Source organism: Rhinopithecus roxellana, chromosome 13, assembly GCF_007565055.1.
Source record: "Rhinopithecus roxellana isolate Shanxi Qingling chromosome 13, ASM756505v1, whole genome shotgun sequence".
NCBI lineage: Eukaryota > Metazoa > Chordata > Mammalia > Primates > Cercopithecidae > Rhinopithecus > Rhinopithecus roxellana.
The window spans coordinates 70,431,232-70,458,502 of NC_044561.1; the positions used below are offsets into that span (position 1 = coordinate 70,431,232).

At 63.3% G+C, this 27,271-nt stretch overlaps 2 protein-coding genes across 5 annotated transcripts; one reads left to right on the plus strand and one right to left on the minus strand.

The window, feature by feature from the left end:
* The first annotated feature begins 653 nt into the window (after positions 1 to 653).
* On the plus strand, positions 654 to 20,739 carry NKAIN4 (sodium/potassium transporting ATPase interacting 4). 3 transcript variants are annotated; one of them, XM_030914499.1, is made up of 7 exons: positions 654 to 781; positions 11,622 to 11,759; positions 12,792 to 12,872; positions 13,845 to 14,042; positions 17,438 to 17,498; positions 18,893 to 18,977; positions 19,991 to 20,737. In XM_030914499.1, the coding sequence occupies exons 1-7, from the start codon at positions 728 to 730 to the stop codon at positions 19,998 to 20,000; spliced, it is 627 nt and encodes a 208-aa protein (XP_030770359.1). In that variant the 5' UTR covers positions 654 to 727; the 3' UTR covers positions 20,001 to 20,737. The 3 variants fall into 3 exon arrangements, with proteins under 3 accessions (XP_030770359.1, XP_030770360.1, XP_030770361.1); XM_030914500.1 differs by lacking the exon at positions 654 to 781 and adding an exon at positions 1,666 to 1,947 and having other exon boundaries at positions 19,991 to 20,739; XM_030914501.1 differs by lacking the exons at positions 654 to 781; positions 18,893 to 18,977 and adding an exon at positions 1,666 to 1,947 and having other exon boundaries at positions 19,991 to 20,739.
* A 271-nt stretch (positions 20,740 to 21,010) lies between these two features.
* On the minus strand, positions 21,011 to 26,039 carry BIRC7 (baculoviral IAP repeat containing 7). Of its 2 annotated transcripts, none has more exons than XM_010365219.2 (7): positions 25,484 to 26,039; positions 23,618 to 23,717; positions 23,148 to 23,229; positions 23,011 to 23,056; positions 22,398 to 22,469; positions 22,002 to 22,200; positions 21,011 to 21,262 (listed from the first exon to the last, which is right to left on the minus strand). In XM_010365219.2, exons 1-6 carry the CDS (start codon positions 25,830 to 25,832, stop codon positions 22,007 to 22,009), a joined length of 843 nt encoding a protein of 280 aa, XP_010363521.2. In that variant the 5' UTR covers positions 25,833 to 26,039; the 3' UTR covers positions 21,011 to 21,262; positions 22,002 to 22,006. The 2 variants fall into 2 exon arrangements, with proteins under 2 accessions (XP_010363521.2, XP_010363520.2); XM_010365218.2 differs by having other exon boundaries at positions 22,002 to 22,254.
* Between the last annotated feature and the right edge of the window lie 1,232 nt (positions 26,040 to 27,271).

Consider the following 27,271-nt stretch of genomic DNA (forward strand, 5'->3'; position numbering starts at 1 on the left):
GCTGGGACCTGCCCCCACCGTGCACAGGGCCTCAGGCTGTCCCGACCCGCGGCTCCCCAAGCCCCTCCGGCGCAGGCAGGCGGCCGGTCCGGCAGCTAGAGCAGACCCGGCCTTCAGCTCTCGGCCTTCCAGCAGAGGAGCTCCCTGTGGGCAGTGGGCGAGCCGGCTCACTCCCTCCTCCTGAGTCCTCGGCCCGCCCGCCCGTAGAGGGGACCTCGGAGCTCTGGACCCGGGTCCAGGCTGCTCCAAGTCAAGGCATCTCTGAGACTTTCAGAGAAAACGCCTCGGGGATGGGGTCGCTGGGACCCCCACGGGAAAGGTTGATGGGGATCTCACGCCGGGCCCAGGGCGGCAGCAGGTGCTGGGAAGGTCATCCTGGAGGAGGCGGCGGACTCCGGTCATCCCTGCCGCGTCCGGGGCGGGCTCCCCTCAGCTGCGGGTCTGTTCTGCGGCCTCGGCGCCGCCCCTCGCTACCCGAGAGGCCGCGCCATCGCCGCTTTAAGAAGGGTCCCCTGCTCCGGCCGGCGCGAAGTCCCCAGGGGCCGCAGGCGGGGTTGGGGGAGGCTGCGCAGCTGTTATTCGGGGCCGGGCCGGGGGCTGCGGGGCGGGGGGCGGGGGCCGGGGGCCGGGACGCGGGGCGGCGGGGCCGAGGCTGCAGCGCGGGGGGAGCAGGGGCGGGCGGGGCCGAGCGCGGGGCACCCGGAGGCCTCCCGTACAGGCGGGCACCATGGGCTCCTGCTCCGGCCGCTGCGCGCTCATCGTCCTCTGCACTTTTCAGCTGGTGAGTGGCGACCCCTCTGCGGGCCTCCTGGAGCTCCGGGTGCCCGACCCACGGCGGCTGCGGGGTCCCGGCGAGTCCCTCCGCTCCTGGGCCCATTCGCTGGGTCCCGAGCCAGCTCCGACGGGGACGCCTCGGACCCCAGGCTGCTGCGGCCGAAGGGGGTGTCGCCTGCGGGGCGTGGGGAACCGCGGCGCCCGGTCCTGTCCCCGGGGTGCGCGCGCGGGGGGCGGCCGCGGGTCCGGAGCGGCGGGGACAGGTGCCGGGGAGCGGCTGGATGGGCGGGCGGGACGGAAGCCTTCGGGCGGGGCCGCCTGGACCCCATCGCCGGGAGAGGCGTGTGCGCCCCCGGGTGCGCGTGTCTCCATCTGTAGGCGCGTGTCCCGCAGCCCGCCCCGGGCGCCGAGTGAGCGGCCAAGTTCGGATTCTGAGAGCCGGGTGGGGCGATGACGGAGGCTGTGCCTGCGAGTTTGCGAGTGTGGGGGGCGGGGGTTGACAGCGTCCTGCCCACCCGCGAGCAAGCCGACCCTGCCCGCCCCCGCTGCCCCCCATTCCGCCCGGCGTGGAGAGATGCGGGGGCGAGAAGGGGCTGGAGCCGGTGCCCGCCCGGGACGCAGCGCGGGCGTCTTCTGTACTGGCCGGGGCTCCCTCGGCCAAGGTTTCATTCTGCCCCGGAGTCCGAAGCTCCCTGGGACGCCTGGGAGGCGAATTCTTTCCCGGAGCCCGCTGCCCTCGGGGGAGGGGGCTAAACAAAGGCCTGGCCAGTCCAGGCTAGGGAGGCTGCTCTGCTTCGATGCTAATGGGCCCTGGGTCTCCCGTCTTAAAAAGGAAACGATGCTTTGTGGGCTGCGGAGCGCAGCTGGACTGCGCGGCCCCCTCCTCCTCCTGAAGCTCGTAGGGCCCGAAGGGGCTGTTTCAGAGTTCTGAGCCGCAAAACCCTCGGAGTCGGTGGCTGTGCAGCTTGGGTGTCCCATCCTCGGCTTAGGGGCACAGGCTTGCGGGCGGACCTGGGGACGGCCGAGGAGGCATCGTGTCCTTCCTCCAGGAAGGAAGGAGCTTCCGGAGCTTTCCTGGGAGGCTCGCTAGGGCTGCGGAGATAACCTGAGACCCTGCAACAGGCTCGGGGGCCCAAGGACCATCCCAGGCCTTGAAAGAGTTGGTATCTCTCAGTGAGTAGCTCCTCAGTGGCAGGAGTCCCTTAGGAGACTGGGTGGGGAGGGGCTGGAAGCGGGAATGGGGAGGGCAAGGGTGGTCCACTCGAAGACTCGAATGCTGGTCGGTTGACCACATGAAGGACAGGCACCAGCCTGGCTGGTACCCCAGTTTGGAGCCTGGCCAGTGGCAGCTGGTGGTGTCTGGGTGTCAGAAAGCGAGGCTGCTTTGGGGGACACTGGTGACCTTAGTTTCCATCTGTTGAAGGTGGTGTGAGAATGTGCTGGGTTGATGGGGACACTGGTGACCTTAGTTTCCATCTGTTGAAGGTGGTGTGAGAATGTGCTGGGTTGATGGGGACACTGGTGACCTTAGTTTCCATCTGTTGAAGGTGGTGTGAGAATGTGCTGGGGTTGATGGTGCTGGGGTTTGGGCAGGAGAAATGGGTGCTTCAGTCTCAGGTGCAGAGTGAGGCACGACTGTGCTGATCGGGTGTGACCTCGGGGCGCAGAGGGGCAGGTGGAGTCATGTTCCTGCAGTGGACAGTAGACAGATGCAGGGTGCACATGCAGGCCCTTGGAAATTTGGTTGCAGCCAAGAGGGAAAGAGTCATCCTGGCTTGAGGGCCACAGGGCTTCCCCAGCAGACCTGGGGACACTCCAGGGACAGGGCAGAGTCGTGTCCTCTCAGGCTAGCCTCTAGGGTCACTGCTGAATCGCAGCAGGGAGCTGTCAAAGGCCTTTTGTCCTGGCCAGGTTGGCAGTCTGGCAGCCCACTGTGCCTCCTCTGCCTTGGGCAAGAAGAGTCCTTGACCACAGCTCTAGTCACTGCATGCGGGTGGGGGACCTGGGAGGATGGGGGGGTTGGGTAGCCCCCGTCTTTTTTTTTTGACAAGTTTGAGAAATTTGTTACCAAGCTTCAGGTCAAAGGGCCCAGGTATCTCTTCTGGGAGCCTTTCTTTTTTTTTTTTTTTTTTTTTTTGAGACAGAGTCTCGCTCTATCGCCCAGGCTGGAGTGCAGTGGCCCGATCTCAGCTCACTGCAAGCTCCGCCTCCCGGGTTTACGCCATTCTCCTGCCTCAGCCTCCCAAGTAGCTGGGACTACAGCTGCCCACCACCACGCCTGGCTAATTTTTTGTATTTTTAGTAGAGACGGGGTTTCACCGTGTTAGCCAGGATGGTCTCGATCTCCTGACCTCGTGATCCACCCGTCTCGGCCTCCCAAAGTGCTGGGATTACAGGCTTGAGCCACCGCGCCCGGCCCTTTCTGGAAGCCTTTCTCCCCAAAGAACAGTGTGAACTTTGCCAGCTCTGAGCAGGGCTGTGCCGCGTCCGATTCCCAGGCTCTGCCCTGCTGCATTGAGGAGACCCCAGGAGCCAAAGGCTCAGGAAGGGGTTTGGGGCTGGGTACTGGCAGGGCCACCAGGGTCACCCACTTCCATGGTGGCATGAGACTCACTGTTCACGCATGTGGCCACATGTCATGGAGCCCTGAGCCTCTGGGTGCCTTGGCTTTGAGATGAAGAAGACGCCCCTGCCGCTCTGTGCTGCAGGGTCTCCATTCTGGAGCCTGACCTGAGGCTGCTCCTCAGGCTGAGACCCCTTAGCCGATATGTGCAGCTCATCCCAGCTGCCAGCCCAGACCTCACAGGACTGTGCCCTGTGTAGGTGAAGTGGGCCAGGGCAAGAACTGCCCCACTTGGGGTGTTCGCTTACCTTCCCCCCGGGGCTCTGGCAGGGCAGACATCCCTCCTCGTAGGTTAGCGTCCTCTGGGCAGGATGGGGAGACCTGGGACTAAGAGTTTAATTTTTTTTTTTTTTGAAACAGAGTCTCACTGTGTCGCCCAGGCTGGAGTGCAGTGGCGAGATCTTGGCTCACTGCAAGCTCCGCCTCCCGGGTTCACAGCATTCTCCTGCCTCTCTCTACCTCCGGAGTAGCTGGCACTACAGGCGCCCACCACCACACCCGGCTAATTTTTTGTATTTTCGGTAGAGACGGGGTTTCACCGTGTTAGCCAGGATGGTCTCGATCTCCTGACCTCGTGATCCACCCACCTCGGCCTCCCAAAGTGCTGGGATTCTGACAGGCGTGAGCCACCACACCCAGCCAAGAGTTTAATCTTAACTCTGTGTCTAGAGTAGATACTGTCAGCCAGCTCTGCCTGCAAGGCGCGTGAGTGTGCACACGTGTCCTGTCCTGGGTGGCACCCGTCACAGTGCAGGCCCTTCACGCTCCCCCTCTCTTCCTCCGCCCCACCCACCTGCCTCCAGATCTTTGCTGGAGCCTGTCCCTCCACCTGGTGCCCCTCCCCACAGCAACACCCAAGTCACTGGAGCCTGTTGAAATTGCACCCACCCGGACCTGGCCAGAGCCTCCTCTGCCCATGAGTGTGGGACCATCCAGTCTCTGAGCCCTCTGTGGCCAAGGCTTTACACACGGCCTCTCCGTAGAGACTGTCCATGGGGGCTACTGAGAGCTCAAGCTGAGCCCCCACACCCAAGACACTGCCCCGGGTGGGGCCTCCGTGGCCTCTGCCCTCCAGTACCAGGATCTCTTCCCAATATGTACACAGTGGAGAATCTCCTGTGAGCCAGCCTCCCCGGGCTCTGCAGCCGCACCACAACACGGACAGCTGGGCCCTGCCCTTAGGGAAAGCATGCCCTCCATGCCAGGTAGTGCCCAGGCTGGCTGCATCTGCAGAGACAGGCGGACCCTGCCCTACATCAGCCCCCACTGATGATTGACATGAGCAAAGCAGCACATAGGTCACCGTGTGATTGCGCCGGGCAGACGTGGGCAGGCGTGGGCAGACGTGGGCAGGCGTGGGCAGAGGCTGCGGTGCTGCGGGGAGTGGGATGGGGATGAGGTACTGGTGGCGGGTGGGCGTGGCACGGGCACAGACCCTGAGTCCTGAGTGAGGTGGGAGCCTGGCTGTCCCAGGAGTTGAGAAGATGCCGCCTGTGATGTGGGTGGTGCAGGGCAGCAGGGGTGGAGGTGAGAGGTCAGAAGGACGGGGCCGCATGACCCGAGTGAAGGGCTCAAGCTGCTTCTCAAGGGGATGTGGGGAGAGATGGGTGGCGGGGCTGCGGGCGCCCCATCCTGCGGGGGAACAGGCGTCCGCAGCGGAGAGCAGGCTGGATGGAGGCAGCTTATGGCCCCCAGGCCTCTGCTGCTGTCTCTGTCCTCTGCTGGGGGTCGGCCGGGTGGCTGGGGTGCCTTTGGCAATTCACCCGCTTAGCGAGGCTTCGAGACACGAGCCCTGCCCCAGGTCTTTGTCAGGTGGGTTCTCCTGCAGAAGGTATCGGGTGCAGCGGGTGCTTGCTGGGCCTTTTATTCCCAGGAGGTGGAGGTGAGTCTTGAGGCCCTTCGTGGCCAGTGGTGTTTTCCGTGCCGTTTCAGGCCTGCTCGGTTTGCTGGACGCGCTCTGTTTACTGTCTTCGTTGATAGGCGACTGTTAAGACCTGTTGGTGTCTAAGCTGTGACTCCAGTGTAAAACTGTCTGTGACGCCCCCTTCACAGAGCCCTGGAGACACCATGCAGGGGAAGGACCCTGGGCCCCCCACCCCCATGGGTGCCCTGGGCAACTCCTCTGTCCTTCTTGACCGTCCTTGCACGGAAGCTCAGGGAGGAGAGTTGTGGGTCTGGTTCTGACCCAGGCGCCCCCAGCACCCTGAGGTCCCGGACAGGAGAACAGGGCCGAGGAGAGGGTCTCTCCAAGGTGGCGGTGGTCAGGCCATCTGAGGCCATGTGAGGCCTGGTGTTGGGTCCACTCCCAAGCAGGGCTGTTGGAGCTGTCATTTCCCAAGAGGCTGCCCCTCCCTGGGGTCGCAGCAGGTGCGGTGGTCTCCCTCAGGAGACAAGGCACCGTGTGGGTGCTGGACAGCAGGGCGGGGTGGGGGTCTCATTGGAGGAGGCTGTCTTGTGGGCTTCAGTGATTCTGAGTCCGTTATAGCCTCCATGCGCTGTGCCTGCCCATCCTCTTCAGCAGGAGCCTTTGCTGGCAGCAAGGGCTGGGGGATGGAGCTGGGTGAGGTTGGGTGTGCCTAAGATGGCCCAGGACAGACAGGAGGACATGGGTGAGCAGGGAAGCCGTGGGCCCCACCTTTGACCAGCACAGCCTGAAGAGCTCGATGTCTGTGGACGGAGGATGGAGGCAGGGTGGGGAAGAGGCCACACCTGGGAGGCCAGGGGCTTTGTCCGGGTGCCAAGCCTTGACCCTGGAGAACCCCCGCAACCAAGAAGCCGGTCTGGAAGCTCCATGGGAGTGGGACCTGGGCTGCTTTCAGGAGGGGCCAGCCTGGGGTCTCAGGGTGATGCCCCACACCCCATCCTCCTGGTGTGGCAGGAGGATGACGCAGGGTGCTGGATCTGCCTGGCTGGTGAGTTTGGGCAGCAGCTCCCTTGCTCAGTCTGTCCCCTCAGGCTGTGAGGCCAGCAGTCCCGGCATCACTGAGCGCCCCCCATCAAGCTCCAGGGTTCAGTGACCCTGCATTCCAGGCCCAGAGCTGACCCAGGCAGGGGTCCTAGCTTGAGGGGGCTCTGGTTGTGGGGAGGTCCGGAGATCAGAGAAAGAACAACTTCCCTTCGAGGACCGCGAGGCATCTGCGTGACCGCAGGACTGGGAGGGGCTGGTAGGGAAGCTCTGAGGCCATCTGTGCAGACGTGGCCTCTGCCTTTCTGCCCCCACTCTGCCTGTCCCCACCACATGTCGTCTGAGCCGTCTGCGTCCCAGGCAGGCCCTCTGGTTGCCTGGAGTCACTGTCCTCACGTGACAGCACCCGTCTCGTCAAAATTGGACATTTCCAGTCTTCCCCGCCCCCTGGCAGATCACGCCGCCGTGGGCGCATCTGTGGACAGCATCCCCTTCCCATGGAGGACACAGGGGCAGATTCCCAGGACTCGGAGTGCATGGAGGGCCTGTGGACAGGCACTGGGGCCTCCTCGGAGGGTCACGTGGGTGCGGGTGGGACCAGCTCTGAGGTTGCACACGGGGACTCCGCACACACGTGCTGCTACAGCCACGGCGGGTGGGACCAGCTCTGAGGTTGCACACGGGGACTCCGCACACACGTGCTGCTACAGCCACGGCGGGTGGGACCAGCTCTGAGGTTGCACACGGGGACTCTGCACACATGTGCTGCTACAGCCACGGCAGCCGGCAGCAGCTGGCACTTGGTCTGCCAGGCAGAGTTATGAGGCTGGACCTACATCCAGCTATGGAGGCACCAGCGTTTCACAGATGAGCAGCCCGAGGTGCGGAGTGGGTGAAGCCCAGCACTTGTGCACAGCGTGGGTTCCGGGCACCTGAAGCTGCCTCGGGCTGCCTCCTGGACAACATGTGTCCTGCCTTGGGGCCTGCTCTGCCCTCGTCTGCAGCCCCTCCCATCCCCCAAAGCCTGAGTCAGTGATTCCGTCTCTCACTGTCCCCATGGAGCACAATGGAGCTTGGTCCCTGCCTGGGAGGAGCTCAGCTGGATGGACGGGGAGGACAGACAAGTCCCCTGCACCCTGCCTCCTGGCTGACATCTGGCAGTGGAAGAGGGGTCGGGGAAGGACCCCCAGCTGGCCTGTGTCAGGTCGTTGGCCCCAGGGAGTCCCTGACCAGTCCTGACAGCGAACACCCCTTTTTGGGGATCAGCGGTCACCTGGGGAGGCAGGTACAGATCCTCAGGGTGATGAGAGGGCTCCGCCCCTGTCCAGGCCAGGGCCCAGCCTCTCCAGGGGCTGGTGGGTTGCTGGACAGATGGCCCGAGCTAGCTTCCCAGGGTGCAGAGAGCCATGGCAGCTCGGGAGAGTGGTTTCCGCCGGGTTCGGGAAGGGGCAGCCTGGGGCAGCCCGGAGACCCTGGTTGGCTGGGGGCCTTGGCCTGACCCTGGGGATGTGGGGCCTTATTTGCTGCTGTGAAATCAGGAAGATTCCGAGTCTTATCAGCAGGGGGCGCTAGAGCCAAGGAGGTCCTAAAAGCATCATCTACTTGTCCGGCGGGGACATGCAGGGACAGGTTTTCTGTGCGCTGCTGTCTGTGAGGAGCCTGTGAGCTGAAATGGGGGTCTGGTCTGGGCTGTTGGGGGAGAGCAGAACCGGCCTGCGACCGTCTCTAAAACGTAGCTCAGATCCCGCCGTTCTCTGCCAAAGCCTCCGTGGCCGCCCGTCCTGCTGAGTGATGTGGTGAAGGCCCTGCAAAGTGGCCTCCGCTGTGGCCAGCACCACCCCACACGGGGCGTTTGGCAGGTGCCGGCGTTTGGTCTGCGGCCCCAGAGCAGGGCGCACACCCCCTACTCTGACACCTTCCGGGAGCTGCCTCGCTGTCCAGGGCCCGTCCTCTCCCTGGCTGTGAGCCCCTGTGTCCTTTGTACCTGGGACCCTGGTAGGCCAGTCGGGATCTGCCTGAAGCCTGCTGGCCCATGCTCCCGCGCCTTCTCACCCTTTCTCCGCGGCTGGATGGAAGGAGGCTTCGGGGCTTGTCCCTGCCTTCCTGTGGTTTTGGGGGGCCAGCTTCTGCCTTCCTGTCATTTGGGGTGGCCCCTGCCTTCTTATAATTTGGGGGGACTGGCCCCTCCCTTCCAGTAATTTTGAGGGGCCAGACCTTGCCTTCCTTCATGGGGGGTTCCTATAGTTCCTATAGTTTTAGGGGGCTGGCCACTGCCTTCCTGTAGTTTTGGGGGGCTGGCTCTTGCCATTCCTGTCGTTTCAGGGGGCTGTTGGTCTTCAGGCTTCACATCTGGTATCCATGACACGAGAGAGGGAGGGGGCGAAGTGTGGGTCTCTAAGCCCCCAGGCCTCACTGTCCTGAGCTCCAAGCCTGGTGGGGGACCAGGCCACAGCTGTGGGGGAGAAGTGGTTCCTGTGGGTACCCGTGGGGTGCACTGGCTCCCGTGGCCCGAGGGCTCCCAAAGAGGTGGCTACTGGGAGGGCAGGAACTGGGGGTCAGGGTTAGGAGAGCGGAGTCCCCTGGCCCCTGAGTGAGCTCAACCTCCCTGTATGGCTTCTCACTAGCGGCCACTCCACAGATGAGGGTGTGGCTTTGAGCAATTTGTGTTGGAAATCTAAGGAACCACCTGCCATGACAGGCCTCTGCGGCCTCCACTCTCGCTGGAGATGATTTGCTGAAGAATGAGACGGCTCCACAGGGAGGCCAGGCTAGCTGGACCCTCTCTCCTGCCTCAGTGTCCTGGGGGCCATACTCCCGCCTCCTCCCTCCAAGGCCACCAGCCTCTGCGGCCCGAGGGAGGCTCCCAGGCTCCTTGCCAATGGTCAACCTCCCGCCCCGCTCCCCAGTCTCCTGCCTGGCTCCCCAACCCCCCAGCCTCCCGCCTGGCTCCCCAACCCCTCAGCCTCCTGCCTGGCTCCCCAACCCCCCAGCCTCCCGCCTGGCTCCCCAACCCCTCAGCCTCCTGCCTGGCTCCCCAACCCCCCAGCCTCCCGCCTGGCTCCCCAACCCCTCAGCCTCCTGCCTGGCTCCCCAGACCATCACTTGCCAGATCTTGCTCCCTGCAGCCCATGGACCAGTTGGTGTCCTCACAGTACCCCGCTCCTGACGTTCATTGAGCACCTGCTCTGTGCTGGGCCCCGTACCTGCCCAGCTTTCTCACTGGAGCCACACTACAGCTGGAGGGCCAGGGCCGGGTGAAAGCTGCCGTGGGCAGAATTGGACTCACCGTGAGGCAGGACCAGTGGGTGGGTGCAGTCTTGTAGCCCCCACATCCAGGGCCAGGTCACGGGGTCCAGATCCACAGCCTTGTTGCCTGTGTGCACACCCTGCCCAGCTCCTGTCCTCCAGGGTGTTTTCGGGAAGGGGCTATGGTCATCCTTGCTTGAAAGGTAAACCAAGCTGAATTCCTCCTGTCGTGAGCTTGGCCTACGTGCACAAATGGGCAAAAGCAGATAACCTGAAGGATAGCACCGTGGGTCAGGGGTTGGGACGAAATGGAGTCAGGCTAGGCCTCCTTTTCCCTGCGGCATGACCGTGGGGCAGATCCACAACGGCCCACCCTGCTCGCTGTGCCCCAGGCACGGTTTGAGGAGCTGTACCAGGCAGGGATGGAAGCTGCCCCTAGAGCCTGGGCCGCCCACCACCCGGCATCCCCAGTGCCCTCCCGGCTTGGCCCTGTTCTTGGTTCAGCCCATCCAGCCTCCACTCCCCCCACCGTGAGGAGGTGCCCAGGCCCTCTAGAACTCTCCCCTGCCTCAGGGCTCAACCTCTCTGGGTGCCCCTCCCATCCCACCCCCAGGCCAGAGGCCTGGAGGCCACTCATGGCATCTCAGCCCCTCCAGTGCCTACAGTGAAATCCACAGAGTGCAGCCATGGCACTCACCCCAGCTGCGCTGCTGTCACTTATCACTGCCTTTCTAGCACACGCCAGTCCCTTCCGGTCCTCCCTGGATGCACCGTCGCTGTCCTGAGCATGGCGGCAGCTCTGGCCCCTGGGTGGCTGGGATGGGGGTGGGGTGGGGGATGGAGTGACTGGGATGGGAGATGGGGTGAGGGATAGGGAGGCTGGGGTGGGGATGGGGTGGGTGGGGGATGGGGAGGCTGAGGTGGGAATGGGGAGGCTGGGGTGGGGGTGGGCAGCTGGGATGGGGGATGGGGAGGCTGGGGTGGGGATGGGGAGGCTGGGGTGGGGGTGGAGGGTGGCATGGCTGCGGTGGGGGTGGGCAGCTGGGATGGGGGATGGGGTGGCTGGGGAGGGGGTGGGGTGAGTTCTGCAGCATCTTCTGTTCTCTGGGGTGTGCTTCGCCAGCGCTTGGGAAGCAGCTGGTGACGGGCAGGGCCGAGTGCGCCGTTCCCTGCAGTTGGCACCCTGGTGATGGCTTTGCTCAGGTTTTCTTGGTCTCCTACATACAAAATACCCACTTTATATTCCTCAGGCACTTTCCCCTCCCACCTCGTTGGTTCCCTCTCGGCCCTGTGGGGAGGGCCAGTTCCACAGAGTCCTGTAATGTCCTGAAGTGGAGGGGAGACCGCCTGCCTGCCAGAGAGCGGCCTCGCCAGCGCTGTCCCCAAGGCTGAGATGCAGGCGGCAGGCTGGGCCCTCGGTGTCCAGTACCCCTGTGGATCCACGTCAGTCCCTCCTGGCCATCTGACCCCCACGAGTGGTGTTTTCTGGGCCGTCTGCGTGTCTGTCACCTGGCCGTCTGTGTGTCTGTCGCCTGGCCGTCTGTGTGTCTGTCGCCTGGCCGTCTGTGTGTCTGTCGCCTGGCTCTACGATTCGCGATTTAGAACAGCCCCCCCCTCCCCGGTGTTCCCATTCTCCAGATGAGGAAAACGGGGACGGAGGGGATGGGGCCTACTCAAGGGAGGAACGCTTGCCCGGGGATGCGTGGGGACGGGCGGGGCCGGGTGGGGATGCGCAGGGACACGTGGGGACGCATGGGGATGGGTGGGGACACCCGGGGACATGCGGGGGCGGGTGGGGACGCATGAGGATGGGTGGGGACACACAGAGGCCTGTCAGGCTGATTTGGGGATTTTTCTTGGAAAAGCCAAGCACACAGTAGATGCCCAGTGCCTGCTCTGGGCAGGTCATGGAGCAGGAGTTAGGGCCCCGGCGTCCCTCGTCAAACAAAGGTGTGGTGGGCAGGTCTGGGGAGGAAGTGCCGGCTGACTGCCCATCACCTTGGTCCGGGCACTGGCTGGCGGACCTGGGGCCTCCCTCGGGTCCACCCTTCATGGCGACTGCCCTGCCCCTAGGTCACTGCCCTGGAGAGGCAGGTGTTTGACTTCCTGGGCTACCAGTGGGCGCCCATCCTGGCCAACTTCGCCCACATCGTCGTCGTCATCCTGGGACTCTTTGGCACCATCCAGTACCGGCCGCGCTATGTGGTGGTGGTGAGTCCTGGGCCCGGCCCCCTTTACGGGCAGGTGGGTTGGGGTGACCAGGATGGCGGCTCCCGTGGCACCATCCTGCCCTATTTTCCTGGACACCATTGAACACCCCACAAACGCCAACCCAGACCCCTGGGTTCAGACCTCTTTGCTGCCTGCACATCTAGAATTCTGGTTCGGACGGCGGGGCTTTTCCAAGGCTGCTTGTAGGAGCAGCTGCATTTACTGGGGAGCCCCAGGCACTGAAGGCCTTCACAAATTCATCCCCTCAGTAGCCAGGGGTATGGGTGCTGCCATGATCCCTGCTTTACAGATGGGAAAATAGGAACAAAATCACTGCCTCAAGCCCAGGGTGGGACCTGGACCCCAGCAGATCCCTGGCCATACTGTCCTTGCTGTATCCTCTGGAGAAGCTGAAAGAATGTTCAGAAAAATGTCTCTCTGCTCAGTCAGCATTTTCATTCAGTGCAGAACCAAATAATCGGTCCAGACCAGTGGTTTGCGGCGACTTTTCCTGTAGAGGGCAGATGGTAAATACCTTAGGCGCTGTGGCCCGTGCAGTCCCAGCGCAAAAGCAGCTGGGCTGTGTGTGCACAGATGGGCGTGGCTGTGTCCACACAACTTTGTTTACAAAGGCAGCTGGCAGCTCCTTGGGGCACTCTCTTGGGGGTGGTTTTGGGGGTGCTCTGCAGTGGAGGCCTGTGCTGTGTGCAACGTCTGCCCCGCGAGGCGAGGACAGGCCGTGGCAGCTCAGCTGGAGATGCCCTGTCTGTACACTGACCTGCGCTGGGGCTCCCTCGGGCTGGCTGTCCCACGGCCTCATTCCTGGGGCGCCCACGTGGGAAAGCTCTGAGACCTGTCCCAGGGTGGGAACGGGGGACCCCTTTCTCCACGCCGTGCATCCGGGGGCCACCAGACTCGGGAGCAGAGGCCACCCCTCCTGTGCGATCATGGGACCTTCCCCCGGGGGCTGGGTGCAAGCAGGTGTGCCCGGGAGCTGCATTCAGCTGCCGCCCTGTCCTCCCCTCTCCCTAGTACATGGTGTGGGCAGCCATCTGGGTCACCTGGAACATCTTCATCATCTGCTTCTACCTGGAAGTTGGGGGCCTCTCACAGGTGAGTATAGACCAGAAGGCAGTGCGAGGTCCTTCCCTGGGGTCCTGGCCGGGCCCCATGTAACATCCCCTCTGTTTTCTCTTCATCCATCGTCTGAGGCAGGGGCTGTCTGTGCATGGCTCTGTCCCCAGCACCCAGAACAGCCCTGGTCTGTGGTTGGTGACTCAGTAAAGGTTTGGGGCGAGACCAGTGATTTGATTGGGGAATGAAAGGCGTCTGTGGGTGTTGGCAGGTGAGAGGGCTCCAGCTGGAGAAGAGGAGCCCCAGAGCAGGGCAAACCCTGGCAGAGATGTGCAGGTGAATGGGCACCACCCTCCTGGGGCCATGTGGGGTCCTTTGTCCCAGCCCGACCAACCCTCCAGGCTGGTAAAGCCTCGTGCCTCCTGCAATGCAGGGAACCAGGGGAAACGAGGTGGAGGGTCATCGCTGAGCCGACCCTGACCAAGGCTGTTTCAGGCGCTTTGCCTGCAGTTCAGAGGTTGGTTCTAAAGCCGGGATGGGGTGGAGTTTGGTCTCCCCCGGCGGCTCTCTGCTTTGGCCGGTGTGGCACAGGTGGGCACTAAGGCAGGTGCCCAGCCAGGCAGACGGGCCCCCGCTTCCTGGAGCCACACCTGGGGCTGCAGCCGGGGAGACTGTCCTGAGGCAGACACACATCACATGGCAGCTTTGGCCAGAGACACAAGGAAGGGACCCAGTGCCCCTGAGAGCGAGTTCTGGGGTCTGGGCAGGGAGGCCTTCCTGGAGGAGAAGGTGTGTGGGTCGAGGGCAGGCATAGGAGTGGCTGGAAGGGCCTTCGTATTCCTTTCCCCACCACGGCTGGAGCCCTGGGGACAGGGTGCAGTGGGAGGACAGGGGAGGCGGGAGGAGAGGACCTCCCCTTTCCTCTCTGTGGTGGCATCCCCGCAGGCTGCAGTGGGTGAGGCCGGCCACCTCCTGGCGCTAACCAGCCCTGCTCCTGCTCCTCACCCCCAGGACAGCGAGCTACTGACCTTCAGCCTCTCCCAGCATCGCTCCTGGTGGCGTGAGCACTGGCCAGGGTGTCTGCATGAGGAGGTGCCGGCAGCTGGCCTCGGGGCCCCCCATGGCCAGGCCCTGGTGTCAGGTGCCATCTGTGCCCTGGAGCCCAGCTCTGTGGAGGCCCTACACAGCAGCCTGCAGATCCTGATTGCGGTGAGCGTGGGGTAAGGTGGGGATGGGTTGATGAGGGAGGGGACACGGAGCTGGGGGCTCATCTCCCTGGGGCGGGGCCAGCTGACCAGGCCTCAGGCCTATCTCTGCCTTCCTCATCCCCACCCTTGCTGGAGAGGTTAAGGTATCACGGGTGGGCTCCCACGTGGCTGGCACCTCAGTGCCTCCTCTGCAAACCAACTCCCCCAGGTGGGGCCGACCCAGGCCCTTTCTCAAGTTGAGTGTGGTGTTTGTCGTGGGGAGTGGGAAGGACTTGGATCAGGCTGAGACACCCCGCCTCTGGCTTTGACGGTCCCAAGGAGGAACGGCAAGCATCTTCCTGACAAACCCATCGATGCGTGTCCAGCCTGTTCCATCGGCTGCCCCAAGCCCATGCCAGTCACAGGAAGTGGACAGAGCCTGAGGCTGGGCCGGCAAGAAGCCCCTCAGCCTTGTCTGGAACCCTGGAGTGTGCACTTGGCAAAGCTGGCACCACGTGACCCAGGTCTTATCGGACAGGGATCCTGTGGCCCCGGACAGGGACCCTGCAGCCCAGACAGGGATACTGCGGCCCCAGACAGGGATCCTGCGGCCCCGGACAGGGATCCTGCAGCCCAGACAGGGATCCCGAGGCCCGGACAGGGATCCCAAGGCCCGGACAGGGATCCTACGGCCCGGACAGGGACCCTGCAGCCCGGACAGGGATTCTGTGGCCCGGGAGGGGCTGAGGAGCAGCTGTTGCTTGTGTGGGAACAGGACTCTGCTGTCAGGACTCTGCTTGTGTGGGAACAGGCCCTGCTCGGTTTGGTGGAGAACAGGGGCTACGGTGCTGCTCCTGGTCTGGCCACGCGGCCCCTTCCCCGCTGTGCCACCTCCGTGAGCCTAGCAACCTCCCTGTGCCTCAGCTCCCACTTCTATAAAACGCAGATGGTGCCAGTGCCTTCCTCGAAGTGCTCAGAAGAAGGAGACAAAAGCTGAGATGGGTGTGTGGAGGGTGCTTGGTCAGCGTTTCGCCTCAGGAGCTCCTGGGGCAGGGCCGATGTGACTGCAGCATGATTGGTGCCATTGCCGGAGGAACTTGTGACCAATCTCAAGGCTCCCTGACTTTCCCTGGTGCACACGCTGGCGTCAACGCAGCACACCAGGTGGACATGGGGCTTCTAGGAGCGAGGCTCCGTGGCCAGCAGCTGGCGGTGGAAGCTGAATTCCAAATCGAAGGAGCCCATGGCCTAAGAACATGTGATGGTATGGGCAGCCTTGTGAGCTCCCCGGGCTCCTTCCTGGGCTCTGCTCTGGTCCTGCAGGAAATCAGGCCAGGGAGGTGCTGCCCCGTAGCAAGGGGCTACAGACACACCCTCCAGCGCTAGTCAGGGCCTGTTTCTCCGACCACAGCCACTCAGCGAGGCACAAGGGGGCCCCAGTTGCCCCCAAAATGTGTGGAACCCAGGTGCATGCCACTGGAGGAGAAAGAGCCAATGTCCCAAGTGTACACATCAAAGCTCCTGAGATTAGGCTTTGTGAGAAGGCAACAAAAAGGAAGCTAGACGGAAATAAATGAAGATTTTCTCGGAGGCGGCTGGTGTGCTGTGGGAGCCGAGGCTGGAAGAGTGAGCGCTACGCGTGGTTGGGGAGATGGGGACTGCTGTTGGCTTTTATCCTGACTCCCAGGGATGGGAATTTCTTTAATAGGATGTGGATCTAAATTCCAGCCAGCTAGTCCTCACTAGGAGCGCAGCCCCCCTGCTCTTTGCTCTGGAGGGTCTGGGAGAGGCTGGTGGCTTGGCTGACCCCTGCCCAGCTGTGCTGATGGTAGCAGTAGAGAGTCGTCCGACAAGGCCAGGCTCTGGGAGTGAGGCGCAGCGCAGGGTCTGCAGATCCCAGGCCTCCATGCAGCAGGGAGATGGGAGAGCTTCGGGGTGGACCTGGGGCTGGAGCCAGGAGGATGGGCAGGAGGCGGTGGTGTGAAGGGTGGGGAGCACGGGGGTGTGGGACAGAGGCGGCCTGCAGGTCCCCAAGAGGGGAGGGCACTGGCTGGAAGGGGCATCTTCCAGTGGCTCCCCAAGCTCAGCTGCCTGTTCAGCACCACGGCCAGCTCCGTGATGGGGGAGTCTTGGGCTCCTTTGGAGCGGGGGGGGGGGGGGGGGGGAACGAGCCATGGAGGTTGCCCACCCTCACCCCTGCTCCCACCCTGGCCATGGCATGGAACCAAAAATGGCCATTTGGGACAGCTTCTTGAGTTTGTCTCAATATCAAGGAGACAGGTCTGCCTGCCTCGTGGTAAGAGAGGTCTTCTGGCCCCTGACTGACCCCTAGAAAGGAGCTGGATTTCCAGGAAAGCAGCTGCCAGCTCGCCTGTACCAGATGGGGTGGGGGTTGGGGGGACAGAGCCCACGCATGTCCAGCCCTGGGGCCTGACCTGCATGTCCTGTCTCCTCTCCTGGGACCGGGGCCTTCGCAGGGAGTGTTGGGCCAGGTCTATGGAGGAAGAAACCAAGACCAGAAGGTGAAGTGAATTTTCGAGGTCACAGCTGCTCAGCGGTCAGCCTGAGGTGCAGCCAGGAAGGTGTCCTGCTTCGTTCCGGGGCACCTCCAGTCACAAATCCACTGCGGCCAGCTGCCCCCAACCCCTCCCTCGGTGTCTGTGGTCTGGAGTGACCCTGGCCGGGCCCTCTCGCTCATGCTGTTGGTGTTTCTGGCTGTGGCAATGCTGCCCCCCTTTGCCAGAGCCCCTTTTCCCTCAGTGGCCCTGGATGCAGGTGTCTGTGAGGTGTGTGCGGCTTTGCAGTGGCCTGCCCTCTGCCCTGGACTGCCAGTCCCTCTCCTCTCCCTGCTTGACCCCTGCCCCACAGGCAGCAGCCAGCCCCCAGCTCTGCCTGGAGTTGCCTGCTGGACCCCGAGTCCTCAGCCTGTCTCTCCTGCACTTTGCCGAGCTCAAAACCAGAATCCCAGACGGCTCGCTCCACAGAGGAGGAGCAACTCCTGGTGGCTGTTGGCTGGGGTGGGCTGGGGCCAAAGGCAAGGGGCCCGAGGGGACTCTGGGCTGGGACTGGGCTGGCCTGGGGTTCATCCAGCCTGGGCTTCTGCGGCCTCACCCCACTCCCTGTAGCCACTCAGGCTGACCTGGTCATCTTCCCCACCCAATAGCCATTATCCTCCCCACCTGCCCCCCACCCAGTTGAGTGGGGTGGGGTGGAAGGCAGGGGTGCGTCTGGAACTTGAGAACTGAGGATGCCCACGGGCCAGCTCTCCCACTCCATGTTACAGAGGAGGAACCTGAGGTCTAGGAGAGGCAGAGCCTTGGTGGTCAGGGGTGCTCGGGTGCCTCTGCCCGCATCGCCGCAGTGACACCCCACGGGCTCGCCTAGCCACACTCACCCCCCGCCTGTGGTGTCTTTCAGCTTCTGGGTTTTGTCTGTGGCTGCTACGTGGTCAGCGTGTTTACGGAGGAAGAGGACAGCTGTGAGTATGGGGCCTCTGCAAGCAGCGGGGTGGGAGACTGCTACAGAGGTGGCAACTCTGAGTCTGTCCTGTCTGGGCAAGGCGAGAGACCTCCCCTCTTGGGAGGGACCCCACGCCCAGCAGGGCCTTGCTCACGACTGTAGGCCTGAGCAGAAGAGGACTCACTACACACAGGGAAGAGATGAGCAGAGGTCCTGGCCTGGGGGCCCCAGGGTTCAGCTGTCCCCCAGGTCCAAGGGCTCCTGTGCTTCGGGCTGGGCCTGTCCTCATGATCCCCGCAGTAGCCACAGGTAGAAGGTCTGAGCTCAGACCTGCCGAGTCCTGGGCCGCTGCAGCCTCCAGGCAGCTCAGAACCGGGCCCCACTGGCCGGGACGCTCACATCTGGCCCTCGGTGGCAGTCTGGACCCATCTAGGCAGGGTTTTCATTTTCACTCTGCTCGCCAGCCCCCATCAACTTTCCTGTGATTTGCAACATGAGTGGTCCACACTCAGGTGCCCTCGCTGGGCCCGTCATCCTGACGTGGTCTCACAGGAAGACCCTGTGGAGAAGGATAGAGCCGGGTGGGGAAGGGCACATGCCAAGCAGGGTCTGGGTGTGCCTGGGGAGCCCACGGTTCCTATGGACAGAACTATCCCTGGGGTCAGAATCCAGTTCAGAGCCATCTGTCCCCAGGACCCCAAGGGCCATGGGGTCAGCAGTCCACATGTCAAAGGGCACCCTGCATCCCTCAGCCACTGTGCTACTGATCCTAAACCATCACTCAGAGCTCAGCCAGCTTCCTGGGAGGAGGCAAACAGTTTCCGCTCTCTGATTCCATTCAAACATTTTAAGATGGGAACCCCATTTGAACCTGGAGTTCAGAATACGTCAACTTTGCCCAGCAAGCCCCTGTCGCCTGCTGACTGTGCAGACAGTGTCAAGGGAGCCACCGTGTCTGAACGTGACAGAGGGTGGTGGGGGAGTGGGCAGAACACGGTGCAGCCCCCACACAGTGCTGCAGGACGTGGGCTGTCCTACCTCTGCCGTCCCCCCAGGCCATCCCCGCACAGGCTGGAGGACCCGGGTTGTCCTGCCTGTGCTGTCCCCCCAGGCCGTCCCCACAGAGGCCGGAGGACCCGGGCTGTCCTATCTCTGCCATCCCCGCACAGGCCGGAGGACCCGGGCTGTTCTACCTCTGCTGTCCCCCCAGGCCGTCCCCACACAGGCTGGAGGACCCGGGCTGTCCTATGCCCCCCGTCCCCCGGCCGTGTCCCCTCTGCTGTCGCATCAGGACTTGGGGCGTGTCTGTGGCCCAGGGACCCCTTGGGCTTCATTCTGTGATTGGGCCTGTTTTCCACTCTGCCATCTTCCATTGTGTGGGTTTTGTTTTATTTGGGTCTTGATTTCTTTCAGTTGATTTCATTGGTGGATTTGATCCATTTCCTCTCTACCATGTCAATGAAAAGCCATCCAGCCTCTTGTCCAAGCAGGCGTGCTTGTAAGTATGGCCGGCAGAACCTGCTCTGCAGCCAGCCTGGCCAAGCTGGCGCTCACAGCAAGAGGCTGCCTTCCTTGGCCTGCCTGTCGGTTCTGCCATCCATCTGTCCATCCATCCACCCTCACTTTTCTAACATCTGCTTCATGCCAGGCTCTGGGGTGGTACTGGGGCTGCAGAGACCTAGGACCCAGTCCCAGCCCAGAAGCTCAGAGCCCAGTAGAGACTGAGCCTGTGGGAGGGGGTTGGGTCCAGGAGTCGGCTCTGAGTCAGGGGCTGCAAGGGTGTCCTGAAGAGCCACTTCCCAGCGGGCAGCATGGGGCTGCTGTAGGGGTCTCTCTGTGGCAGGCAGCTGGGGCCCTGGTTTCCCATCTGTCAGAACCAGACTTGTTTCTTGAAAGGCAGTGTCCACAGTTCTGCAAACCCCAGACCTTGGGGTGGGGTGCCAGGGCTCCCAGCTGGCCTCCTTTGAAATAGCTTTTGCCACACAGCTCACCCTGTACACAATCCTAGTTTGGAGTCAGAATAGGTGGCTGCACTGCCCCTGGGCTGCTCAGGTTCCCAGAGATACCTGATGGCACGCCCCTGGGTAGCCCCGGCCCTTCTCTCCTAAAAATGAGAGCTGTCATGGCAGGGGCTGTCCAAGGTAGCAGGAGCCCAGCTCCCATGTCAGAGAACGGGGGAGTAAAGACCCGGGCAGGGGTGGGGACACAGGCCCTGAGCCAGGGACCCAGGCACACCCCTGGGCGAGCCCCCACTCCACTCCCAGCCCCACAGCCCAGATCCCACTGAGATGTCAGCAAACAGGCACAAGACGCTGACCTGCCCGGCACAGGGAGAGGCAGTGGGGGCTTTCCAGAGCCTCAGCCCCACCTACCTCCTTTCTGCCAAAGGCCTGAAGCCATCCACTGCTTGGACTTTGTTCCATTTCAGGTTCTCCAAGGGGAGGGGGTGGCAGCTCCCAGTGGCCGCCCCAGCACTGCTCCCCCAGGTGCTCTCTGACCTTGTCCCCACAGGCCTGCGTAAGTGAGGAAATTGCTGATCCTGCTCCTGTGGACTCCAGCCTCAGCAACCAACCAGCGACAATGCCAGGAGCCCCCAGGCCTTGGGACGCACCCCCACCCGGCACCCTCCAGGTGGCCGGCAGCACCTGCCCTGGGTTCTAAGTGCTGGACACCACCCAGGGCGGCAGCCACAGCCGGCTGCAACTTCAAGAGAGTTTGTAATTTTCTTTCTCTTAAAAAAGAAAGCAAACAAGCAAGCATACAAAAGAAAAGGCAGAGCCCCACATGCCCACCGCCTCCGGCAACGTGGGGGACACAGCTCTGCCCCCAGGCCGTCGTCGCGTGGAGGAGCCCCTCTCTCAGGTGCCCAGCTGGGGCCGCTGGACCCTCGGGCTGCAAGCACCGCTGCTGGGGCGCAGCGAGGCGGGAACGGCACAGCACCCCAAGAAGTCAATGTGAGCCCTGAGACTGTGAGCCCCGAGACCCGGCAAGCGGCGAGGGCCCCCGTTGAACATGGAGGGTGCCCAACCCCAAACTTGCGCCAGAAGAACCCCCACCGCCGCCAGGAGCTGAGGCTGATGGAGTCCTGGGGTGTGGGCTGGGCTTGACCAAGAATGGCAGAGCCAGGCCCCAAGGCATAGCGCAGGGCATGTGGTGGTGACAAGGGGGCGGTACCCTTGTAAAGAGGGGTCTTGGGCAAACAGTCCCAAAGGCTCCCCCAGGTATCATCAAGTTGGTAAATAAACAGGAACATGGCCCTCGCCCACCCTCCAGAAGATGCCGAGTTTGGGGGACAGTCGGGTACAATCTCAGGTGGGGCCTGAGGCCTGCCTGTTCCAACAGTTCTTAAAATGCTGGAGGACAAGCGCGAGGGGAAGGAGGCGAGGGCCCCGGAAGCGGGTGTCTGCGGGAGTGCGGGAAATTTGGGGAGCAGCCCGGAGCCGGCTCCTGGGCAGGTGCTGCCCTGCCGGCCTGGAGAGGTGGTGACCTATGTCAGATTGGGCCGGTGGGGAGGCAGCTCGTGGTCTGGAACAGGCTGCTGGGTACCTCCAGGGAAAACCCACTTTATTTCTATTCAGAAGCATCCAAACAGGTACAGTAAAGGCATCCCCCACGCCAAGCAGCGGCTTCCTTCTCCTCCCTGGACGGTGGTCAGGGAGTCAGGGTTCGTGGGTGCTGGATGGACAGCAGCTCTGCCGTCCTCAGCAGGCCCAGAACACAGTCCAGGACAGGCAGGCAGGGGCAGGGAGCCCACTCTGCAGCCCACCTGGCCAACCACGGTACCTAGAGGGAGAGGAGGGGTGGGTGAGTCAATGGCTACCAACGGGGCCCACTGAGCCAGGGGCCTAAGATCCCAGATTTCCCTGCCCGACCACTTTGTCCCCGCCAGAAGATCTTCAGACACATCCCGGGGGTAACTACAGAGGCTCTGGAGAGCCCCAAGGCAGTCACAGCACCCATCCCTCGGCCAGCATGGGGCATCCCACCCACTTCTCCCCGGGGGTAACTACAGAGGCCCTGGAGAGCCCCGAGGCAGTCACAGCACCTGTCCCTCGGCCGGCATGGGGCATCCCACCCACTTCTCTAAGAACAGGTTCACACACCCCCTTCCCATGCAGGCGTTCCCACCATGCCTTGGCCCCGGTTTGGGGCCAGGCTGGTGTCTCGCTTGTGTAAGCCCAAACCGGCCCACTCTGTTTCCCCAGACGCTTCCAAAGCCGGCTTTCCTTGACCACTGAGGAAAATCAAGGCCAAGAGGAGCCAACAGGCGTCAGTTAATGCAGGTGGGCAGAGCCATGGTGGCTGCCAGGGCATGGTGCTGAGAAGGACCAGGCCCCAACCTAAGCGTCAAGGCAGGTAGTAAGACTGATGGGTGGTATCAGTGGGGCCTGGTGAGCGGGGTAAGGACGGGCTGACACTGCCACCTGGGAAGGGCCTGCCGTGGGTTCAGGAGGGCTGGGCACGGCCGGCTCAGGGCCATCTCTGCAGGAGGGCTGGCTGTGCGTGGTGCTGGGACGCTCACCTGGCCTAGGACAGGAAGGTGCGCACACGGCTGCGGATGGGGGCTCTGCAGATGGGGCACAGCTGCAGGCTGGGGGCACACTCAGCACAGACCAGGTGGCCGCATGGCACAAAGACGATGGACACGGCACGGTCCAGGCACACCTTGCAAGTCCTCTCCTCCTGCAGCCGTCGCAGCTGCTCCTCCGCATCCCTGGCTCCTGGGGGCTCAAGAACCCACCACCCGCTCTGGGCCTGGGCTGGACTGGCTCCTCCTAGGAGGACAGGCCTGCAAAGTGTCCCCACACCCTGGCCCCCACCCTCTGTGGCCTGTGGAAGACTGGCGTTACCCAGCCCTCCAGGTTCCGTCAGCCCTCCCCTGTCCCGGCCCCCACCCCAGGGGGTCCCGGGCCTGCACCTGGCTCCTGGGCACTTTCAGACTGGACCTCTCTTCTCGGCGTGGGCAGCTCAGGGTCCCCAGGGGCAGGGACTGTGGACAGTTAGGATGGACTTGAGGCCTAGCTCCCTAAGGGAAGCCGGGCTGACCCAGAGACAGGTCTGCAGCCTGTGGGGTCCAGTTCTGGCCAGGAGTGGAGGGACTGCAGAGTACCCCTGCTCCCGACATTTCTTTCCACCCCTCCCACAGCATAACAGGATCCAAAGGCTTCCTGGAGGGGCCACCAGAGAGCCTGCCCCTTGTCCAAGGCCCTCTGCACATCCAGCCCATCTGGCAGTGGCTGCAGACACTGTGTGCTGGGCACTGTTGGGGGTGGTGCGGCTTGGGACCATGGGCTGTGCCCAGGGGGTGAGCTGGGAGAGAAGCAGAATGGGGACCTGGCACTGGCGGAGGCCCCTGCCGCCCCACCCCACCTCACACGGCACAGCCCCCATGAAGCCAACCCAGGCAGCGGCCTCACACCCGGTCACGTGCCCGTCACTCTCCCTGCTGTCCGGCAGGGTGGGGACACCCAGTGGTTTTGCCAAGCACAGGCTGCAGGTGCCCAAGGAGTCAGTAGGGTGTTGGCTCTCACCGGAGGGGGCCACAGGGGCTGCATCTTCCGGTTCTTCCCACGGGTCCTGGAAGCAGCCAGAGGCCGTCGGTGCCTTGGGGAAATAGGAGGGCAGGACCCCACTGCCGCCCGGAGCCCCGAGGGGAGGTGGCGCTCACCCAGGAGCCCAGCAGCTGGGAATGAGTCTCCTGCACACTGTGGACAAAGTCTCTTCCTTTTGACCGGAGCAGGAACTGACAGCTGCAGATGCCCCACAGATGTAGGTTGGGGTTCAGGGCCCCCACTGTTCAAGCCCTTGGATCCCCAGGGGTTGGGGTTGGGCCCCCTCCTCCCGCCGCCCTGCAGTGCCCGTGGGCATGGGCAAGGAGGGCTGCTTTGGAGACACCTCCGTGGGGCTTCAGGGTAGTCCCATAGGAGAGGCATTTCTGCCCCCAGCAGCCCTTCCGAAAAGGGGCCCTCACAGGAAAAGTGGGTGCCTGCCGGCCAGAAGCACCATCCACAGGGGGGCCTCCCCAGTGCCCTATGGGGCCAGGGAGGCAAAGCAGGCCTGGTGTTGGGTCGACAGAGCCCTTTGGAGCCCACCCCTGACCTGTGATCAGACCCGGGGCCCCACGGGGACAGCTGGTACCTGGGGAACCACTTGGCATGCTCCGTCCAGGGGTCGTCCCCGCGCTTCCAGCTCTGCAGGCCCCCATAGCAGAAGAAGCACCTCACCTTGTCCTGCTGGCCTGGGGTGCAGAGAGATGGTGGCCCCAGCCAGGCCCCACCCAGCCCCCTGGCCCCGGTGCATCCTTCCAAGGCTGTGAGAGCTTCAACTGGAGGGGAGTTCCCAGGTGGCAACAGGGAGGAGGGGTGGGCAGGGGGTTGGGTAGGGGAGGACACTTGCACCTCACTAGCATCAAAGGTGAAAAGGGGACAGAGGTGTCTGGAGTGCCAGCCAGGATGGGTGAGAATGTTCAGGAAAGGACTGAGCTGACATTTGCATTGTTCACAGAGTGAGCAGTGGGGGCCCCCCAGGGCCTGGCACATTTATAGCCCTGAGGCTTCAGAAGCCAAAAGGGCCCCTCCCCAGGTCTCTGCTTCCCCAAGATGAGTCCCAGGGAGAGGAAGAAGGGAGGCTGCCCTAGAAGACCAGTCTGGGGCCAGGCTTGGTTTTAGGAACTCATGCCTCCCTTTGGGGGTGGGGGACCCCTCCTCGCTCTACCTCCTGGCGGCCCCGTCCCCTCATCGGCAGGCATGCGATATGTCACCTGCCACTGACATCACAGGTTTGGGCTGCATCAGACACTGGACCTCGACCAGCCCCAAAGACCCAGGCTCTGCACCTGCCATGCCTCCTGCCTGACCTTCGCCTGCTGAGCCTTGGACCTCCAGGGAGTTGGGAGGGCTGGGCCTGCGCCTTCATACCACGGTTCCTGACTGTCCCAGCCCCTGTCCCCCCCGACCAGCTGTCTTAAGTTGGTCCAGCCTTACACCAGGATGGTGCCCCCCCAGAGCCCACTGCTGACAATGACCTTGGCTGTGCCAGTACTCGTAAAGCCCTCAGTGAGCTCTGCTGCCCTGTCCTTCAGCCAGGAAGTGGCAGAGCTGGGACCTGAACTCAGGTCTGACCACATGGTCCCCAGCTGTAAGGCCGAGGAGCAGGCCCAGGCCAAGACGAGGATAGGTACTCCGGGGACTTGATTTAGTCGGGGAAGACCAGACAGTGGCTGCAGGTTGGGGCCTGGAGAAATTCCCCACAGGCTGAGCTGCCAGGACCTTCTGGCTGACCACACCTGCCTTGGTCACCCTGATCCTGTTCCTTAAACATCTCCTCGCCCCGTGCAGACCAGCATCTGGGACGGTAAGGGCCCCAGGCAAGGTCAGCCCTACCCACTTCTTTTTTTTTTTTTTTTTTGAGGCGGAGTCTCACTGTCTCCCAGGCTGGAGTCCAGTGACCGGATCTCGGCTCACTGCAAGCTCTGCCTCCCGGGTTTACGCCATTCTCCTGCCTCAGCCTCCCGAGTAGCTGGGACTACAGGCACCGCCACCACGCCCGGCTAGTTTTTTGTATTTTTTAGTAGAGACGGGGTTTCACCGTGTTAGCCAGGATGGTCTCGATCTCCTGACCTCGTGATCCGCCCGTCTCGGCCTCCCAAAGTGCTGGGATTACAGGCTTGAGCCACCGCGCCCGGCCAGCCCTACCCACTTCTATCACAAAAAGGTACTTGCGCACCAAGCTGGCGGCCTCCACAGCTGAGACCCCCAGACCGTGGCCAGAGGCAGCCCCTCCTCATGTCCCACAGTCTGACACACTTGGCCAGCAGAGACTCCGGGGGAGGTGTCAGGTAGGAGCACGTGGGCACTGAAGTGCTTGCAGGACCACTGCTCCATCATCCGGCCAGACCCTTCCTGTTGGGGGATGGAGGCTACGGAGGAGGCAGAGCCCTGGGCTGGAAGGGTCCAGAATCGTCCCCAGGCCCACGGCAGGAAGGCCCCCCTACCCGGGACTGACCTGTGTGGAAAAAGCCAGCAGCGGCCAGCAGCTCGGGCGGCACCCCAGCCGTCAGCGGCCAGTCATAGAAGGAGGCCAGACGCAGCTCTTCAGAGCCCATGCCAGGGAAGGCAGGCCCCCTGGGCGACGTGGCCCCGGCGCCCTCCTCCTCTTCCTCCTCTGCCAGGGGCCGCAGCTGGCCCAGGATCTGCCCATCCACATGGTCCCAGGCTCTGCAAGTGTCCAGGCCTAGGGCAGGGCTGCCCAGAGAGCGGGGTCCACAGCGCTCCTGCGCGGGACGGTCACCGGCTACCCAGCGGCTCAGCTGTGGTCCATGGCGCAGGCACTTGGCACTGTCTTCAGGCCCCATGGAGGGAACACCGGCTCTGACCAGGTCTGCAGCAGAAATGGGGGCTGATGGCCAGTCCCAGAATATGCCCAGCTGGCCCTTCGGGAGCTCCTGACCCCCGGGCTCACCCCGGGGACAGCAGGGATAGGCATAGGCCGGCCACCAGACACCCTGGGAGGGGAGTATCCCAGGGTCCACCCCTTTCTGGAAGGGGCCAGGGTGGCCTCTGGGGTCACATGCTCTGTGCAGCGGGGGCGTGTCATGGGGCCCCTGGCAGGGCTGTGGATCCTGCTGATGGCACGTGGGCAGGCAGTGTCTCTCTGAACAAGACGGGAAGGAACTGGGCATGGAGACCCCTCCCCAGACTGGCACCAGTCCCAGGGCTGTGGGGGAGGGGTTGGGGAGCTGGAGATGAAGGTTCCAGGGTCAGGCGCCCAGGGCAGCTTCTGGAAGCAGAGAAGGCTCAAGTAAGGACAGATGGGCTGTGCAGCCCGTGCAGGCAGGGGCCGTGACCCCCCACCTTGCAGGGGTGACGCTGGACTCACAGGAGCCTAGTGCTGCGTCATGCAGAGCAGGGAGGCAGGTCACCCGGGTGTTCTCTGAAACATCCCTCTGCTCCAAGGGGCCTCTGCAGGTCTGAGAGCAGCTCTTGTCCTCAGGCCGTGAAGATCAGAGCAGACAGAAGGGCCTGAGCTGCCCTCCCCTCCCACTCCCGCTTCCTGCTTCACCTCCTTCCTCCTCCCCTTCCCCCTTCCCCCTCCTCCCTCTTTCCCTCCTTCCCCCCACCTCCCCTCACTTCCCCACGTCTCCCTCCACCTCCTCCTTCTCCCTCCACTTACCTCCATACCAGCGTCCCCAAGTAGCCAAGCAAGAGGCTCTGATGTCCCCAGAAGAAGAGCAGTCAGTGCTGGCCCCGGAATTGGAGCTCCTGAGTCTGCTGTGATCCTGACTGCCAGTCCAAACTCCACAGCTGTGCCATGCTGCCAAACCCCACAGTGAGGGAACAGGGAGTAGGACTTAACCCTAGAGAAGCCGGGGGCAGAACAGGAACCCCAGGGACACCTGGGCGGGACAAAGAGGACAGCTGGATGGGTCCCAGGCTTCGACGCCCCCCGACCCCCGACTGCAGACCCAGCTCATCTACCCAGCTGGCCCTAAAGGCCCCCTGTCATCCTTCAGCCACTCGCCCCTGCTGTTCTGTCCGGGATGGGAGCGTGCAGGCTCACAGAGTTTGGAAGAATAAAGAGGAGTCGCACACTGCAGGGCTGTTGGTTGCCACGGGGAGTGCAGGCGGGCAGGAGAGGGTTAGCTGCAGTGAAAACCGTCCCTGAGCTCGCCTGGAAGCCTGGCCCGCTCACTTTCCACTGCTGAGCCGCACAGACCCGCTGCTGCCCACCACACTTTCACACCCGCCCCCTCTCCCCCTACTCACGGCGGGGGCTGGGGCTGCACCCGCCCTC